Source organism: Anguilla anguilla, chromosome 18, assembly GCF_013347855.1.
Source record: "Anguilla anguilla isolate fAngAng1 chromosome 18, fAngAng1.pri, whole genome shotgun sequence".
NCBI lineage: Eukaryota > Metazoa > Chordata > Actinopteri > Anguilliformes > Anguillidae > Anguilla > Anguilla anguilla.
Genome location: NC_049218.1, coordinates 10,488,387 through 10,506,276, shown reverse-complemented (window position 1 = coordinate 10,506,276; position 17,890 = coordinate 10,488,387). Strand labels below are relative to the sequence as shown.

General features: G+C 47.7%; 1 protein-coding gene across 2 annotated transcripts in view; it reads left to right on the top strand.

Annotated features, from left to right (window-relative positions):
• unc5b (unc-5 netrin receptor B) overlaps nt 1-15,917 on the top strand; it is a 50,286-nt gene extending 34,369 nt beyond the window's left edge. The window contains exons 3-18 of one of the 2 annotated variants that reach the window (XM_035401030.1): nt 1,204-1,428; nt 2,018-2,161; nt 2,605-2,708; nt 3,013-3,193; nt 3,504-3,671; nt 4,230-4,394; nt 6,839-6,871; nt 7,899-8,093; nt 8,338-8,697; nt 9,167-9,254; nt 9,431-9,599; nt 10,222-10,461; nt 11,407-11,556; nt 11,982-12,160; nt 12,319-12,498; nt 12,719-15,917. In XM_035401030.1, coding sequence (XP_035256921.1) covers nt 1,204-1,428; nt 2,018-2,161; nt 2,605-2,708; nt 3,013-3,193; nt 3,504-3,671; nt 4,230-4,394; nt 6,839-6,871; nt 7,899-8,093; nt 8,338-8,697; nt 9,167-9,254; nt 9,431-9,599; nt 10,222-10,461; nt 11,407-11,556; nt 11,982-12,160; nt 12,319-12,498; nt 12,719-12,884 — 2,747 coding nt within the window. In that variant the 3' untranslated portion in view covers nt 12,885-15,917. The remainder of the gene's footprint in view (nt 1-1,203; nt 1,429-2,017; nt 2,162-2,604; nt 2,709-3,012; nt 3,194-3,503; nt 3,672-4,229; nt 4,395-6,838; nt 6,872-7,898; nt 8,094-8,337; nt 8,698-9,166; nt 9,255-9,430; nt 9,600-10,221; nt 10,462-11,406; nt 11,557-11,981; nt 12,161-12,318; nt 12,499-12,718) is intronic. The other variant, XM_035401029.1, reaches the window with a different exon arrangement.
• Nucleotides 15,918-17,890: the final 1,973 nt, after the last annotated feature.

Below are 17,890 nucleotides of genomic sequence, written 5' to 3'. Positions count from 1 at the left end.
CAGATAACATTATTAAGCTGGTAGCATTTTGTTTCTTTGTACTCATTGAAGGCTCTGTGCCAGGGTAGTCTCACGGTCTGTATTTTCTATATTTACTTGTGTGTTCATTATCTGTTACTACGTTCCTGTAATTTGCTGTGGTGTACTTATTATTTCTTATTGACCTCTTGTCTGGTGTGTGTGTGTGTGTTTTCAATCAACATTTGACTTTAAATTGAGGGTTCAGTCATCAAACAGTTCATTCATCAGCAGAATTAACTCTGCAAACTGTGTGTTTAATTGTGAGTCGAAGTGAAAGAGCTGTATTGACCCAGGTCTGCTTTTGTGTTTACATAAAGGTAATTTTGCTCATTTTGTGTGCATCATTCAGTTGTTTCTTTCTGAGGCAGTGGATTTTGTTTGGCTATCATACTGATGTGAGATCAGCCTGTATGTATATTAGGGAGACTAAACACTAGCACAAATCCACTATCTGGCTGATCTGAAGTCAGTCTACATGCATATCTCAGCAAATCCCTGGATATCAACACAGTTTAGAAAGCCTTTGTTTGCAGATTCAGTTTCAAAGCATCTATAAATAAAAAACCTGTTTTGGTGTGTTAATCATCAGCATTGTGAGAGACAAGAGAGGTGAAATCTGTACAGTTAAAGGGAAACTTTTTAGAGAGAAACACACTCTCATGCTCACAGTTTTGCACCCAGACTTTCTCCCTTTCTATCTCTCTCACACACAATGTGTCAAGCAGTGTCATATCCACACTTTCTTTTAGTGCAGACACATATAGCCACATATATACGTGCTTATACTCTATATAGAAATGTACTGCCTTTCTCTCTCTGTCACACACACTCTCTCTCGCTCAACACGCATTCTCACTCTGACACGCACACCACACACGCACACACACACACTCTCTCACACACATACACACTCGTTTTCTCTCTCTCTTTCACACACACACACCAGTCCTTTCTCTCATTCCCCTGGCTCATCTCTGAGTGTTTAAGGTAGTGAGCAGATGGCTAGCAGGTGATGGATTTGAATCCCAAGTGGGCCTTGAGAGAGTACTTGACCCCAGTTCTCTCTCTCTCTCTCCCTCCCTCCCTCTCTCCCTCTCTCCTTCGTTCCCTCTCTCTCCCTCCCTCTCTCCCTCTCTCCTTCCCTCCCTCCCTCTCTCTCTCCCTCCCTCCTTCCCTCTGCAGATGGCAGTGACTACAGCGAGGTGCTCCCGGACTCTTTCCCCTCTGCGGCAGCTGAGCCGCTCCCGGAGTTCCAGCTGGAGCCGGAGGACGGCTTCATCGTGAAGAACCGGCCGGTGCAGCTGCGCTGCCGCGCCGCCCCCGCCACTCAGATCTACTTCAAGTGCAACGGGGAGTGGGTCAATCAGAACGACCATGTGACCCGCGAGAGCCTGGACCAGATCACCGGTACACACGGCACATGTGTACACACGCATGCACACACACATACACACACATACACAGACACACTCATGCTCGCTTACACATACATATACACATATACACACTGACTCACACACATACACGCATGCACACACACATACACACACATACACATACGCAGACACACTCACGCTCACTGACACACACACACACACACACACACACGCATGCACACACACATACGCAGACACACTCATGCCCGCTTACACATACATATAGACGTATACACACTGACTCACACACACACACATACTCATACACAAACATACTCATGCTCACTTACACATACATATACACATATACACACTCACTCGCACACATACACATACTCATACACAAACGTGCTACACACTCACATACACACATGCATACTCAGACACGAACATATGCATATTCACTATGCGTATATAACACACACATACACATGCACACTCACTAACACACACGCAGCATGAGTGTAAAAACACAACTGTACTTCTTTATGTTTGGCCTCATTGTTTCTTTATTTCCCTCTCCTGTTCTGTATTTCTCTCTCTCTCTCCCTCCCCCTCAGGGCTGGTGGTGCGGGAGGTAGATATCTCCGTCTCCAGGACACAGGTGGAGGAGCTCTTTGGCCTGGAGGATTACTGGTGCCAGTGCGTCGCCTGGAGCTCGGCCGGCACCACCAAGAGCCGCCGGGCGTATGTCCGCATCGCCTGTGAGTGTGTGTGTGTGTGTGTGTGTGCGTGTGTGTGAGTGTGTGTGTGTGTGTGTGTGTGTGTGTGTGTGTGTGTGAGTGTGTGTGTGTGTGTCTGTCGGTCTGTCTGTCTGTGTGTGTGTGTGAGTGTGTGTGTGTCTGTCGGTCTGGTGTCTGTCTGTGTGTGTCTGTTTGTGTTTTCATTCCCTCTTTAGATTGAGATGCTTGGGCATGACTAAACACTGTAACACGCTGCTGAAGCTAATCGTTTATTTAATAAGTTAAAATAATAACACAATACCAATGAATGATTAATAATCTAACAGAATATTGCGAACAGTGATATTGATCATGAACAATCGGGGTAATTGTGTGTTATGTTGTGTTACGGACACGTGGTTCATGTGAGAGTGTGTGTTAGGGTCGGCTCAGTCAGCACTGTCACCCTCTGTCGCCCCCTGCAGACCTGCGCAAGAACTTTGAGCAAGAGCCTCTGGGCAGGGAGGTGCGTCTGGACCAGGAGGTGCTGTTCCAGTGTCGCCCCCCGGAGGGCATTCCCCCTGCCGAGGTACCTTCATCATCAGCAGAGGTCCTCCTCATCTTCAGCACCATCCTCGCCACGCGGGGGGATACGTGCTCCTGTGTCTGTCTGTCTGTCTGTCTGTCTGTCTGTATGCACATCCAGTCTTTCTGTCCTTTTCGTGAGTCGGGCACTTTTTCTTCTTCTCTGGCGGTTTGTTTCGTTCTCAGTCCACCCCTCTGGCATTACTTTACGTCAGTCCTCCTGTGTTTGGCTGTCTGTATCTCTATCTGTCTGTCTGTCTGTCTGTATGTCTGCCTGTCTCACTATCCCCTTTCCTCCCGCTCCTCAGGTGGACTGGTTGAAGAACGAGGACGTCATCGACTCCAGCCAGGACTCCAACTTCCTGGTGACCATCGACCACAACCTGATCATCAAGCAGGCCCGCCTGTCCGACACGGCCAATTACACCTGCGTGGCCCGCAACGTGGTGGCCAAGAGGCGGAGCAGCACGGCCACGCTCATAGTCTACGGTGAGCGCTCAGAGAGCCAGGCAAGGAAGTGGCCGATGTGAAAACTGCAGGCTTTTGGCCTCATTAGAATTTACTTCAGTGCTGCGAAATATCCTCCAGTTGTTGTAGTCTTTTTGTCGGCCATCCGTGAACGTAAGAACTACAGAAAGGCACTTTCTGTCCTCAGCTCTCACCCTTGTGAAACAGTCACACTCATTTCTCTGCCGAATTTCACAGTAACTGGTTATGAGAGTTTCTCTGCTTCTGTTTTAACACTGTGCCGTTTGTGTTTCTGTCTGTCTGTCTGTCTGTCTGCTCCCCCCCCGCTTAGTGAGTGGCGGTTGGTCATCTTGGACAGAGTGGTCTGAGTGTAATGTGCGGTGTGGGCGTGGCTGGCAGCGACGGACACGGACCTGCACAAATCCCGCGCCACTCAATGGAGGGGCTTTCTGCGAGGGTGCACCTTTCCAGAGGATTACCTGCACCACCCTGTGCCCGGGTGAGAACACCTGAACCGTGCATATGTGATCAATCCACTCACACCTGCCATAAACACACCTGTACAGTGATTAGTCCACTCACACCTGCCCTGAACACACCTGTACAGTGATTAGTCCACTCACACCTGCCCTGAACACACCTGTACAGTGATTAGTCCACTCACACCTGCCCTGAACACACCTGTACAGTGATTAGTCCACTCACACCTGCCCTGAACACACCTGTACAGTGATTAGTCCACTCACACCTGCCCTGAACACACCTGTACAGTGATTAGTCCACTCACACCTGCCCTGAACACACCTGTACATTGATTAGTCCACTCACACCTGCCCTGAACACACCTGTACAGTGATTAGTCCACTCACACCTGCCCTGAACACACCTGTACATTGATTAGTCCACTCACACCTGCCCTGAACACACCTGTACAGTGATTAGTCCACTCACACCTGCCCTGAACACACCTGTACAGTGATTAGTCCACTTGCAGAACTGTGAGTGAATGAGGACCTGCGTGTAGCAATCACTGACTGTGACCTCTGACCCTTCGCAGTGGACGGCGGCTGGACGGAGTGGTCCAAGTGGTCAGCCTGTGGGACGGAGTGCACGCACTGGCGCAGCCGGGAGTGCCAGGCGCCCCCTCCCAGAAACGGGGGCCGGCACTGCAGTGGGAGCATGATGGAGAGCAAGAACTGCACTGAGGGGCTGTGCACACGCAGTGAGTCACATGACCACACAGAGGGGCTGTGCACACGCAGTGAGTCACATGACCACACTGAGGGACTGTGCACACGCAGTGAGTCACATGACCACACAGAGGGGCTGAGTGCACGCGCAGTGAGTCACATGACCACACAGAGGGGCTGTGCACACGCAGTGAGTCACATGACCACACAGAGGGGCTGTGCACACGCAGTGAGTCACATGACCACACAGAGGGGCTGTGCACACGCAGTGAGTCACATGACCACACAGAGGGGCTGGGTGCACGCAGTGAGTCACATGACTACATGAGCACATAGTGAGTCGCACCACCACATGAGGACATACAGTGAGTCACATGACCACACCGAGGGGCTGTGCACACGCAGTGAGTCACATGACCACACTGAGGGGCTGTGCACACGCAGCGAGTCACATGACTACATGAGCACATACAGTGAGTCACACCACCACATGAGGACATACAGTGAGTCACATGACCACATTGACACACACACACACACAGGGAATCACATTACCACACTGAGAGGCTGAGCGCATGCTGTGTGTCACATGACTACATGGATGCACGGAGTGAGTCACATGATCACGCAGAGGGGTTGGGCTTTGGCGCATACAGTGAGTCACATGACTACCAGGGGCCAGGCACACATATAAATAAATGGAGTGGAGCATTATGTGATCATAAAAATTAGAAAGTTTATTCATAAAGCTATTTTAGGTCTACTCCCTTCACATTTATGTATTTACATTGTTCAGAAAAGTGTTGGATGTTCCCTTAATTCTCAGGATTTCCTGCTTGTCTGTCCCCAATGTCCTTACTGAAATAGGTAAAAGGGCATTGATTCATTCTGCTCCGTCTTCATGGAATACCCCACAAAATGATCTGAGACCTGAAGAGCTTGTCCCACAGTGTTTTTAGGTGGTTGATGAAGGATTTTGAGGCATCCTTATTGACCTGTCTATGTTTCAGCTAGCCTATTCCTATAGTTTTGTATTATCATCCTGATTTTACTTGATCCTCTGTATTATGTTGTAAGTTTTATGCCTGAAACTTTTGTGTATCGACTTACGCTGCTGCCTGTCTCGGCCAAAAAGATTGTTAATCTCAGCGAATCCTCCCGGTTGAATAAAGGTTAATAAAATAAAAGTGACTGGCTAGCGAAGAAGGAAGGGTGAGCATGGCGGTAATGAGCTAGCGCACACCTCTCTCTGACAGGGAAAACAGCAGGGAGCTGAGCTGGGCGAGGAGGGTGTTGATTAGCCTCGCTGAGAAAGGAAGGTGTGGTATTAAGTGATGGAGGTGCAGTCATTCCCCCGGGAATGCGAAAGGAGAGCTTTTCGGCAGGTAGCGAGGCTCAGCACTAGCTGGGGTGAGCGAGGGCAGGAAGTGGAGCCGAGGTTCAGTCGAGAGAGGAGGCAAACAGAGAAAAACATATGAGAGTGAGTCACATTCCCACTGACACATCGCGAGCGGAGTGAAGCGAGCTGACCTGAGTGTATCTGACAGCGTATCCACCTCAGACAAACACACGCACACACATGTACACGCGCACACACACATACACACTCACACACACTCACACACACGTACACGCGCACACACACATACACACGCACACACACTCACACACACGCATGCAAACACACTCACACACACTCACGCACACACACATACACACTCACACACACACACATGCACACGCGCACACACACACACACACATACACACGTACACACGCACACACACACACACACTCACACACACATACACACGCACACACACTCACACACACACACTCACACACATACACGCACACACATGCACACGCGCACACACACACACTCACACACGCATACACACGCACACACACACACTCACACACACGCATGCAAACACACACACACACACTCACACGCACACACACATACACACTCACACACTCAAACACGTGCACACACACATACACACTCACACACACACACTCACACACACTCACGCACACACACATACAGACTCACACACGCACACACATGCACGCACACAAGCACACGCATGCAAACACACACACACACACACGCACGCACACAAGCACACATACGCACGCACCCACACACACACAGACTTACTGATTGTCGGTGTATGTACACACACACACACGGTATATGTAATTACACTCAGAGAAAGCACAGCAGTTTCCCGGGAAAGTGGTTCTTTACAGTTTATTTACAGTGTGTTTTACTTTTCTGATTATTTAACTTGTTTTAGTGCAGTTTTTTGATTGAGTGGTTATTTTGTTACTTATTAATATTATTTGTTAATTTGTTAAATCTTACATTAACTATCATTTTAATAATTCTACTTTCCATTTGCATGATTGATCCATACATTTTACATTCTTTTCCTTTCTGTTTTCTTTTGCTTTTCATTTCTAACAGATAAAAAGGTTTCTATTGAACATGCAAGTCATCGTAAGTCCACCTCTTCACAGCCTTTCTTTATGTTCTGTGTTTCGAGTCAACCCCTTGTGTGTGTGTGCGCGCGCGAGTGTGTGTACAGTGACTGAATTCTCGATCACATTTAAGGACACACCTTGCCCTCCTGTCCGGTCTTGTTTGAGATATTATCGTCTCTAGTGGTCCATGTCTGTGTGCGTGTGTGTGTTCTCACTCATATTCATTGCTGACTGTACAAGGATTGGAGCATTGACCCTGTCGTAACCCCTAAAATGTCCTTCATTCCTTTTCTCCTTCTGGCCTCCTCCAGTGTCTTCAGTAATCACACGCTCCTAAATTATCGTTAATAAACATGAGATAAATAATTTGGTTTTTAACACACTAATCAGAAATCATTACGAATATCTACCAGAATAAATTAACAACCATTGACGATGAATCATGAGGCGTCATTTCAGGATAATTATAAATAGAATGGTAATTGATAAATATTAATTCTGAAGAGAATTAGGGATCTGTTCCATCGGGCTGTGGACCGTTTTCAAACTCGCTGAAGATGATGAGAACGTGGGCCTTTGCTCTGACGTTAACGGGTCAGTACTGCAGTCCACAGATGAAGGGTTGGTACTGCACACAGATCGATGTGACATCCATGGGAGCTTGCTGTTGCATGCTGGGAAATTAAGCCAGCAGATTTATGTTTGGCGGCATCTGTCTGCCTTGGTTGTGTCTCGCTTTATAAAAGGATTTAAGCGATTGAGCGGCTGAAATTTATTTTTGCAGTTTAAAATCACAGACCACCGCTAGGTCCATACTGTATTATCCTAGTACTGTCTTTGATGAAAACAGCGTCTGACATTCTGATCCAGCTGTTGGAGAAATAGTAATAAGAAAAAATGGAGCGATGACTTGTGTCCTACTCATCCATAGTGTTGTTGGTTCTAACTCACCTGTGTCTATGTCCTGTCCAAGCATGAGTTGGCAGCCCGTTCGGTTGTTGGGTCTAGTTAGTTTCTCACCCTCTGCCCTCCTCTGCCCCCAGCTCTGGATCCTGGGGCTGGTGTCGCGGTGTACGCGGGCCTGGTGGGGGCGCTGTTGCTATGTGTGGTGCTGGTGCTGTGCGTGGCGGTGCTGGCCTACCGCCGCAGCTGCCGGCATCTCCATGGCGACATCACAGACTCCTCCTCAGCGCTGACTGCGGCCTTCCACCCCGGCAACTACAAACCACCTCGACAGGGTGAGCCAACGGAACCCCGTTTTATCTTTCTTCTGTTTCTCACTCTCCCTTTCCCTCTTGTCTATCACTCTATCCATCCCTCTCTCTTTTCTGTCCCACCCCCCCTGTCCCACCCTGGACTACCCTGCCGTTCTCTCCACCCCTTCCCTCCTCTCTGGGCGTGACAGCTCCCCCTGGTGGGTAAAGCCAGCGTATACACAGGTCAGTTTTACCAGCTCTGTCCTCCCCCCCCCCCCCCCCCCAGATAACCCCCACCTGCTCCACGCGTCGGCCCCCCCTGACCTGACCGCCACGGCCGGCTCCCTCCGGGGGCCCCTCTACGCCCTGCAGCAGAGCGCGGCCGACGCCCACAAGATCCCCATGACGACGTCGCCGCTCCTGGACCCGCTGCCCAGCCTGAAGATAAAAGTGTACAACTCGTCCACGCTGTCGTCGCTGGAGCTGCCCACCGGGGGGAGCTCTGCGGACGGGGAGATCCTCAGCCTGAGGACGGTGGGCTCCGGCCCCCGGGACCCCCACAGCCGCACCCTCCCCAGAGAGCCGGGGAGCTGCGCCAGCGCCACGCTGGGCTGCCTGGGGGGCAGGCTCACCATCCCCAACACAGGTAACACCAACACCACCCCAACACAGGTAACACCAACACCACCCTAACACAGGTAACACCAACACCACTCCAACACAGGTAACACAACCACCACCCTAATACAGGCAACACAAACACCAACCCAACACAGATAATACAACCACCACCCCAACATAGGCAACACAAACACTACCCAACACAGGTAACACACACTGTCCCAAGACTGGTAACACAAACACCAACCCAACACAGGTAATACAACCACCCCACCAACACCGGTAATACATACAAACACCCCGACACAGGTAAGACACACAAACACCACCCCAACACAGGTAACACAAATACCACCCCAACCTAGGCAACACAAACACTACCCAACACAGGTAACACCAACATCACCCCAACACAGGTAACACAAACAGCAGTGCAGCACACAAAGGTAACCCCCGTTCTTCTGTGACCTCTCTCATCTCTTGGCCTCCCCCAGGTGTGAGCCTGCTGGTGCCTCCGGGGGCCATTCCCCAGGGGAAGTTCTATGAGATGTACCTCATCATCAACAAGTGGGAGAAAACCACGTGAGTGACAGGCGTAGCCCCGCCCCCTCCCTCACTAACCTCTTTCTTAGAGCGGAAACACGGCAGGTTTGTCTGCTGGAAGCGCACAGCTGGTCCGAACGCTTCTTGTGATTTGAGTTTCTATGTTCGAGTTTGAGTTTTTGTGTTCCTTGTTTTTTTTTTTTTTTGACGTTCAGGTTGCCGTCGGAGGGCGGTCAGACGGTGTTGAGTCCGGTGGTGTGCTGCGGGCCCTCGGGGATGCTCCTGAGCCGCCCGGTCGTGCTGACCCTCCCCCACTGCGCCCAGCTGGACACGCCCGACTGGACCCTCACCCTCAAGACGCAGACACACCAGGGAGGCTGGGAGGTGAGAGAGAGACCTGAGAGAGAGACAGACAGATGGAGAGTGAGAGAGAGAGAGAGAGACAGAGAAACACAGACAGACAGGCAGGGAGAGAGAGTGAGAGGGAGCGAGAGAGAGAGAGACAGAGAAAAACAGACAGACAGACAGGCAGGGAGAGAGAGTGAGAGGGAGCGAGAGAGAGAGACAGAGAAAAACAGACAGACAGACAGGGAGAGAGAGTGAGAGGGAGCGAGAGAGAGAGAGACAGAGAAAAACAGACAGACAGACAGGCAGGGAGAGAGAGTAAGAGGGAGCGAGCGCACACAGGTGGGGGAGGGATCGGGCGAGAGCAGAGAGAGATGGGACTGCGGTCAGAGCCATAGCATTATCCAGGCAGCAAGGCTTTCACTCAGCAGGTTGCTGTCTGTGTACACTCCCAGAGATCAGACATATCCATGGAAATAATCAACTGAGAGACTATTAAAAAATGGTGGATAAAATCATGTTTGTACAAAGGGAAGAAACAGAAGAAATGCAATTATCTGTTATCTTCTTCGATAAAGCACTAAAACATAATAGGAGCGCGTACATACAGCGTTGAATTCAATACGAGCAGCTGATGTGCGATGCCGTGCCCCGCCTGCAGGAGGTGCTGACGGTGGGGGAGGAGAGCCTGTCGTCGCCCTGCTTCCTGCAGCTGGAGGAGCAGAGCTGCCACGTCCTGATGGAGCAGCTGGGCACCTACAGCCTGGTGGGGCAGTCGGCTCCGCCCCAGCCCGCCTGCAAGCGGCTGCAGCTGGCCCTGTTCGCCCCGCGCGCCCCCTGCCTGTCCCTGGACTACAGCCTGCGCGTGTACTGCACCCAGGACACGCCCTACGCCCTCAAGGTCCGCCCCCCGCCCCTCTCCCCCTCCCTCCCTCCCTCCCTCCCTCGCCCGTCTGTACACTCGTAATGACTTGCTTGATTTATACAGGGCGTTCGAAGCACTTTCTAAATAAAATGTGTAAAGGCGGGGATCGGAGAACAGGGTACAATTAAAAGGCAATTATACATATAGAGTCAGAGGGTGTTACGGTAAACATCACATTTAAAATATGTGAGAACTAGATTGTTTTTAGCTGCTGTGTAATTTGGTGCAGTGTAATATAAGTACTGTGTATGCCCTACAATGCTAGGGTAAGGTTTTTATTTATGTAGTACTTTAAAATTAAAATGAAAAACCTTTATGAGCTGGGGCAGCACCGTGGGTAGCACTGTTGCCTCTCAGCAAGAAGGGGCTGTGTGGAGTTTGCATGTTCTCCCTGTGTCCATGTGGGTTTCCTCCCACAGTCCAAAGACATGCAGGTAGGCTAATCAGAGACTCTAAAGTGCCCATAGGTGTGAATGGTGTGTGTGCCCTGTGATAGATTGGTGACCAGCCCTGGGTTTATTCCTGCCTCTCGCCCAATGCACACTGGGATAGGCTCCTGCACCCCACCATTTGTACACTAAGAAGGGACATGTTTTCATGGTTGAAATTTAGCTGTATTTTCCTGTAAGTCTACACATGTATATGTTGCTTGGAATTCTTTACCTGTGGAATTCTGTTCCTGTGGAATTCCGTGCCTGTGGAATTCTGTTCCTGTGGAATTCTGTGCCTGTGTCATTGCTCATGCTGTTTTTCAGTTTTATTTGTCTAAGCTCTGTAATGTTCTCTGGTTTAGTGCCTTTCGAGTAAATAAAGGATCACTAAGCATTTCTTTCCTGAGTAGTTTCACAGACTGACAATCTCTTTCCCTCTCTCTCTCTCTCTGTCCCCTTCTCTCTCTCGCCCCCATTGTTCTCTCTGCAGGAGGTCTTGGAGCTGGAGCGTAGCCTGGGTGGTGTTCTGTTGGAGGATCCTAAGCTCCTCCTCTTCAAGGACAGTTATCACAACCTGCGCCTGTCAATCCATGACATCCCCCATTCCCATTGGAGGAGCAAACTTCTTGCCAAGTACCAGGTCAGAGGCACCACCAATCAACTAAGAACACTCAGGTTCCCTCGTTGGGAACAAGTAAACCAGCCGTTCTTTGTACAGTGCAGGCCAGAAGTATTAGGCCACGTGCATTTTTTTTTTACTTTAGGTAGAGAATAATTCAGTTAATTGAATAGCAGACCAACATACAAACATTTTTATTCAATTCCTACTCACAATAACAAGCAAAGATTAGTTATACTTAAAAAATAATCTTAGATACAACTTTCCTGACAAAATAGCCTCCTTTGGAAGTCTATCCAGTCTGTAGTTAATTTGACTGAAATCTTATCTACCTTAAAGGTTTCTTCAAAGCTACAGGTAGCCTGTTACTCCCATTTAGGGTCTCTGCAGGTGTGGAGGACTAGCATTCCCACAATCCTCGTGTGAACCGGTGGTTTTATTTGCAGGAGATCCCGTTCTACCACATCTGGAGTGGCAGCCAGCGGCCCCTGCACTGCACCTTCAGCCTGGAGCGCAGCGGCATGGCCGTGTCGCAGCTCACCTGCAAGATCTGCGTGCGCCAGGTGGAGGGGGAGGGCCAGATATTCCAGCTGCACACCGACATCCAGGAGGTACCGCACACGCCGTGGCTCGCCAGCACCACAGACACCACAGACACCACAGACACCACAGGCACCACAGACACCACAGACACCACAGACACCACAGACACCACAGACCCGCTAGACTCTGGGCCCCGTAGTAACGCTGAGCATTCCTCTCCTCCTCCCCCTGTCGCCCCAGACTCTGCCCCCCCCACTCCCCGCTCCCGTCTGGGGGCCCCTGCGTGCCCTCCTCCCAGGTGGGGCCCTACGCCTTTCGGCTGCCCGGCTCCATCCGCATGAAGATCTGTGCCAGTCTGGATGCCCCCAGCGCCCGCGGGTGCGACTGGAGACTGCTGGCAGAAAGCCTGGGCTTTGACAGGTGGGCATTGACAGTGTCAGAGTGTGTCGGTTATATTCTGTGTGTGTGTGTGTGTGTGTGTGTGTATAGGTTTGTGTGTGTGCGCTTAAGGGTCTAATTTTAAATTATGTTTGCCCAAATTATATTAATTATATTGTGAAAACAAATTTGTTATGGATGCCTAAAAGCATGGCTTTCTTCTCTCTCTCCCTCTCCCTCTCTCTCGCTCTCTGTCTCTCAGGTACTTAAATTACTTTGCAACAAAACCCAGCCCCACAGGTGTGCTTCTCGACCTGTGGGAAGCCTGTCACCAAGGTGATGCAGACCTGGTCTCCTTGGCGACCGCACTTGAAGAGATGGGCAAGAGCGAAGTACTTGTTGTCATGACGACTGATGGGGATTGCTGATTGGTCCAAACAAAGAGATGACCAACAATGCAAAAATACCTACCCATTACACACCTGTGGACATGAATACCTTTGCCACACACACACACACATATCTACATGCCCCATGCAGTCCTATAGCACACCTGCTTTACCCCAGTCCACAACCTCCACAGAGGCCCCATGATGGTCTGCTCCTGCCCGCTCAGACCCACTCCGTACAGGCAGAGACTGATACCCGCTCCCCAGGCTGGCCCTTCGGCCTGAATTTGGCCCCATAGCAGATTCCCACCGCGATACTTCTTCTGATGAGATGAAACAGGGGGTTTGCTTTTCAGGATTCCGCCTTTCAGTTCTGTGAAACATCACAATGTCACATTTGTGACACAAAAATATTTTTTTTTGTATTTCATTAAAATCAATTTGACGCTTTCAGCCCTTCTGACATCACATAGCCACTCAAATGAAATGAAACGAAAGCGCTTCTGTCTCTCTCCCCCGTTCTCCCTTTCTTTTGCCCTCCCGTTCTTTCATGGCAGATCTTTGTTTCCTAGCGACAGATAGTTTGATGTGATAAATTCACAATTTGACCAATCAACAGTGAGGAATCCCCCCCCCCCCCCACACACACATCTTAAACCCCTCAGGCGAATGATGTGCTGACATGGACAAAGACACAAATAACCTCAGACTGACTCATCCAGTTGTGTATCGCCATTATTGACTAACATATTGGCCTATGCGTAAGGACCAGTTGCGTTTCCACATTTCACTGGCCGTGCGCTGACGCACATCTTGATGACCAATACAAGGTTTACATGTGTTCTAGCAGGAGACTGGAGTCTGGGGGTGACCACGCCTTCAAATACCTCAAACGAGCAGCACAGCCTGACACCACAGGAAGTCTCTTCCTCATAACAGCCTCTTACATCTCTCTGCTTTTTGAAATATCTTTTCTCTGACGGCAGGCTAATGCTACAGAAGAGCTTTTGGTAAACCATTATCAGTTTCCTATAGGGAACGCGATTTTTAAGTTATTATCCATATTTTTGGATTGTTTTTGTGTGTATGTTTCCTCCCCCCCCACTGTTACAGTTAGCATTATTGTTGCTGTTATGATTATTAGTAGAGCCTCTTTTCAATTCAGAGTTCATGTTGCATTAAGCACTGAGCTCTCGTGAGAAATTTCTGAAGCTACATTAAAGAGTCAGAAATATAAAAAAGGGAGATTGGGGGAATAATAGATTTTTCAGTTGAAAATGAGACATGGTGTGTTTGGGGGCGGGGGCGGGGGGGGTGGGGCAAATGGAGACAGACTCACTGAAACTACATCAAACTCAGGTCCATCCTTCAATTGTAAGCAAAAGCAGTGCAAATGTCAAATGTTTTTTTTAATTTATTTAAAAGTCCATTATTTTAAATACACCCATTTCTGCTGTTCTTTTGTCGTTCTTTTTGTCCTTTTTTTGTAAAAGATAATTAAAATTGGGCAATTAATTTTAATTCGACATTAATTCTACTTTCAAGAGCTGAATAATAAGGCCTTGCATGTGATTGGCTACAGTAACCATAGTGTAATCTGCCTTTAATTGGGATTGTCTGAAATGGCTGCAGTGTAATCTGCCTTTGATTGTGATTGGCTGCAGTGACTGCTGCATAATTTGGTTTTGATTCTAGTTGGTTACCAGTCTTTGAGAGCTTTTCATTCCAAACCTTTGGTAAGGTCATTGATGAATGCCATCCCTCTGTTACTCTTTCTCTTCCTCTCTAATCTTGATTTTTGATTATTGACTAGCTGCTATAGTCAGGGGCCACTAATAGAAATAATATATATTTTTTATTATTGTCAATTTATTAATATTATCAACAGCATTGTTACTGCTATGATTGCATACGGTCATCATTATGTTTATCAAATATAGTTCCTATATGGATGTTACTGTTATTATTGAAAACAACAAAGTGTTCAGATCTTGGAAACAGAAATACCAAAACAAAATGCAAGAAGTATCCTTCCAGTTCTCTCAGTGAACAAATTACTGTTTTAGTGTGGATGTGCAAGTGTGTGTGCTTGTTTGGCTGTGTGTTTGCCTCATGTTTTTGTTTTTATCATTATTCTTTAAGTTCTATGCAAGTACGAAAAAAGCTAATTTTAGGACTTAATTTGTTCCCTTTACTGAGTGGAAAATGTGTATATTTTTACAGTACAGAGCAGAAGGTTGACAGGGTTTTGTTGCACTGCTATGGGGCTGGCCCTACTTTTTGCCATGTTGTATCACCCCAGGAGCAACAAGCGACAAGGCCTAGTTTTGACAGCTTCCATCCAACGGCATCAAGAGGAAGAGAGTGTATTTTGTTTGTCAGGCAAATTTGGATGGCCAGCAGGTCCTGCAGGGCTCCGGAGGAGTGGCACCCATGCCCAAGCCCATGGGGACAGTGAGAGCTGCACCAGTTTACAGAGATGTCACGCAAAGATGACCGATCGCAACTAGGACTGCGTTTGAGGTGTGAAACCGTGCACCTGGTTATGGTAAACAGTGAGGATCTAAATCCTGAAATGGGGAAATGATGATAGCAACGATGACGATGATGATGTCGACGAGGAGGACGTGATGGAGTTTCCCTCCCACAGAGAAGATGCCCCACATTCTGAACACACCAAAGGCTGTGTGGCCTACCATGTACTCTCTTCTACAAATGAGACTTTTTGTTAATTACTGCATTTGGTGAACAGCAGAGATCAACATGACCGGTGTTTGTTGATTCATGGCAAAAGCTGTCCTGTCTCTGCAGGCTAGCTCACTTGCCCCCCCTGCTGGAGTTGCCTGAGAGATGAACATGATTGCAGATGGCTCTGGACCGTGGGCTGAAAGGTTTTTGTTTAGATATACAAGTCAATGCCTCCTTTTATAAATAAAAATTTAAAAAATGTTTCAGAAAGAAAATTGTTCCTTTAATTCTGTAAACTACCAATTGTAAATAAATGTTTAGCCTTCTTACTTGTAACTAAAAATAATTTTTATGCAATAAATTATATTTCCTAGTTTAACAAGATCTTAGGGCTTTGTGTGTGTTTTCGGTTTTTGGGGATGGATGGGCTGGTCAAACAGACAACTCAGAAATGTCAATAAACAAACAAGCCTGTTAACCTGGAGAGGGTAAGACTTGTTCAGTGATTTTGGGACATTTTTGCATTGCATTGTTTATATACTGTACATTGCGTAGTCTCTTCTGTCAATCACAATGCCTGTTTGCACTGACCACTCAGTGGTGGGGCAAACTGTCCACAGTGGTCAGGACAGCAGAATCTTCAGCTATCTTCTGACGCCGACTGTATCTAAGGTCCTCGCCCCACCCCACGCTCTAGCACTTCTACCTGCTGTACTAATTCAGGTTATAGTATGACATACTGTAGTTTGCATTATATTTTTATGGTTATGGATGCAATATTTATGTATGCAGAATTTGTATTTGGGTTCTTGGTCAGCATAATTAACTTGCACCGGTACTTTAATGATGTTGCATTTATACTCACTGGTCTGGGAATGTTGTTGGCCAAGTCAATATTAGTCAGGTGAATGCACTTATGTTTCTCTTGCATTGTACGTCGCTCAGGATAAGAATGCTAAATGAATATAATGCATACTGATCTGCACAATAATTTTCCCATCTTAAAATGCTCCAAACCCAATCCATTATTTATTCATGGGGATAAAATCCAAAGACCACTATGACTGGAAGGGTAGTAAATCAAGAGACAAAGTGCATTTTTTCCCCCCAGTCTTCGTCAAATTCTAAGGGGGTGGAGGCTACCGCTGTTTGCATCTGTGCCTGTGAGATTTTCAAGTGGGTAACGGTCTGATCGTACTGCTGGCTGCAGAATAGCAGCTTTCAGTCCTACTACTGCGCTGTAGGTATTCTGTTTCTACCGGACAACAGCAATTTGTAGTCTTGCAAACATGATTTAAAGACTTAATGCGGGTCAGGGGGCAGAGGTCGTGAGTTTGTCAGTCCTTCTGTTTTTTTTAAATTCACATTTCCTCATTAGATTGCACCTGATATAGTTTTTTTTTTTACCTCCTTTGCCAGATTTGTCACCCAGCTACAATAGAGCTATGGTGCTGAACTATATGGAGGTATAAATGAATGGTCTTTCCCCAGGGAGAGCTGTGTTCCTTTTTCATTTTCTTCCCAATTAAACATGCATTCATTTATTTATTTGTTTAGTTATTTATTTGTAGATTGGTACTGAGTTATGCAGAGGGGATAATTTGGTGAAACTGCTAAGGGCATTACATGTACAGCTCCAGTAAAATTGGCTTTTCTTCCGTCACAAATATTCTCCTGGGAGACGGGTCTTAAAATATTCATTCAGGCCCTGTGTCTTGCAAGGACACAGAAACAAATCAACAAAACAACAAAAACAGATTAATGCACAGTCTGCCCCTCCTTTAAAGCGTGAGATGCTGAAAGATCTTTGTTTTTAAAGTATCCTGAAAGAATATATGGTTGTGTGTATAACACCGGTTGTGTATTAAACATGTCTTGGCTGAAAACTGATCAATATACGTACTGGTGGCCAAGGTAAGAAAACTAAGCAGAAGCCCAGCTGTCAAGAAGGCTTTTGAAAAGCCCCCTATCCTGTAGCCAATACACCGACAACCTGAAGATGGAAACCTGTTATGTCTTTTCCCTAGGACCCAGCCTTAATCGAGGTAGCCTGCTTGTTAGCCCAATGCCGCAGGTTTTCCAGCACCGTTACACAGTCGTTTAAAGAAATTTTAGATCTAAAAAGCAAGCTTTTATTCCAAATACAATTGTTTTCTGGGGAACCATGTATGGTTATAGACTCGTGCTGACGTCAGCTAATTGGCAAGCTAAGAAGAAAAACATTCCTAATAGGATTTTAAGACAGCACTTTCAGTGATTTACCAGGCTCGGCACCGACAGTAAGACGCCCCGAGCCTCGACATTATAGGTTTTAAAAGGACTGGGAAAACCATGTTCTGTAGGATATATAACGTACA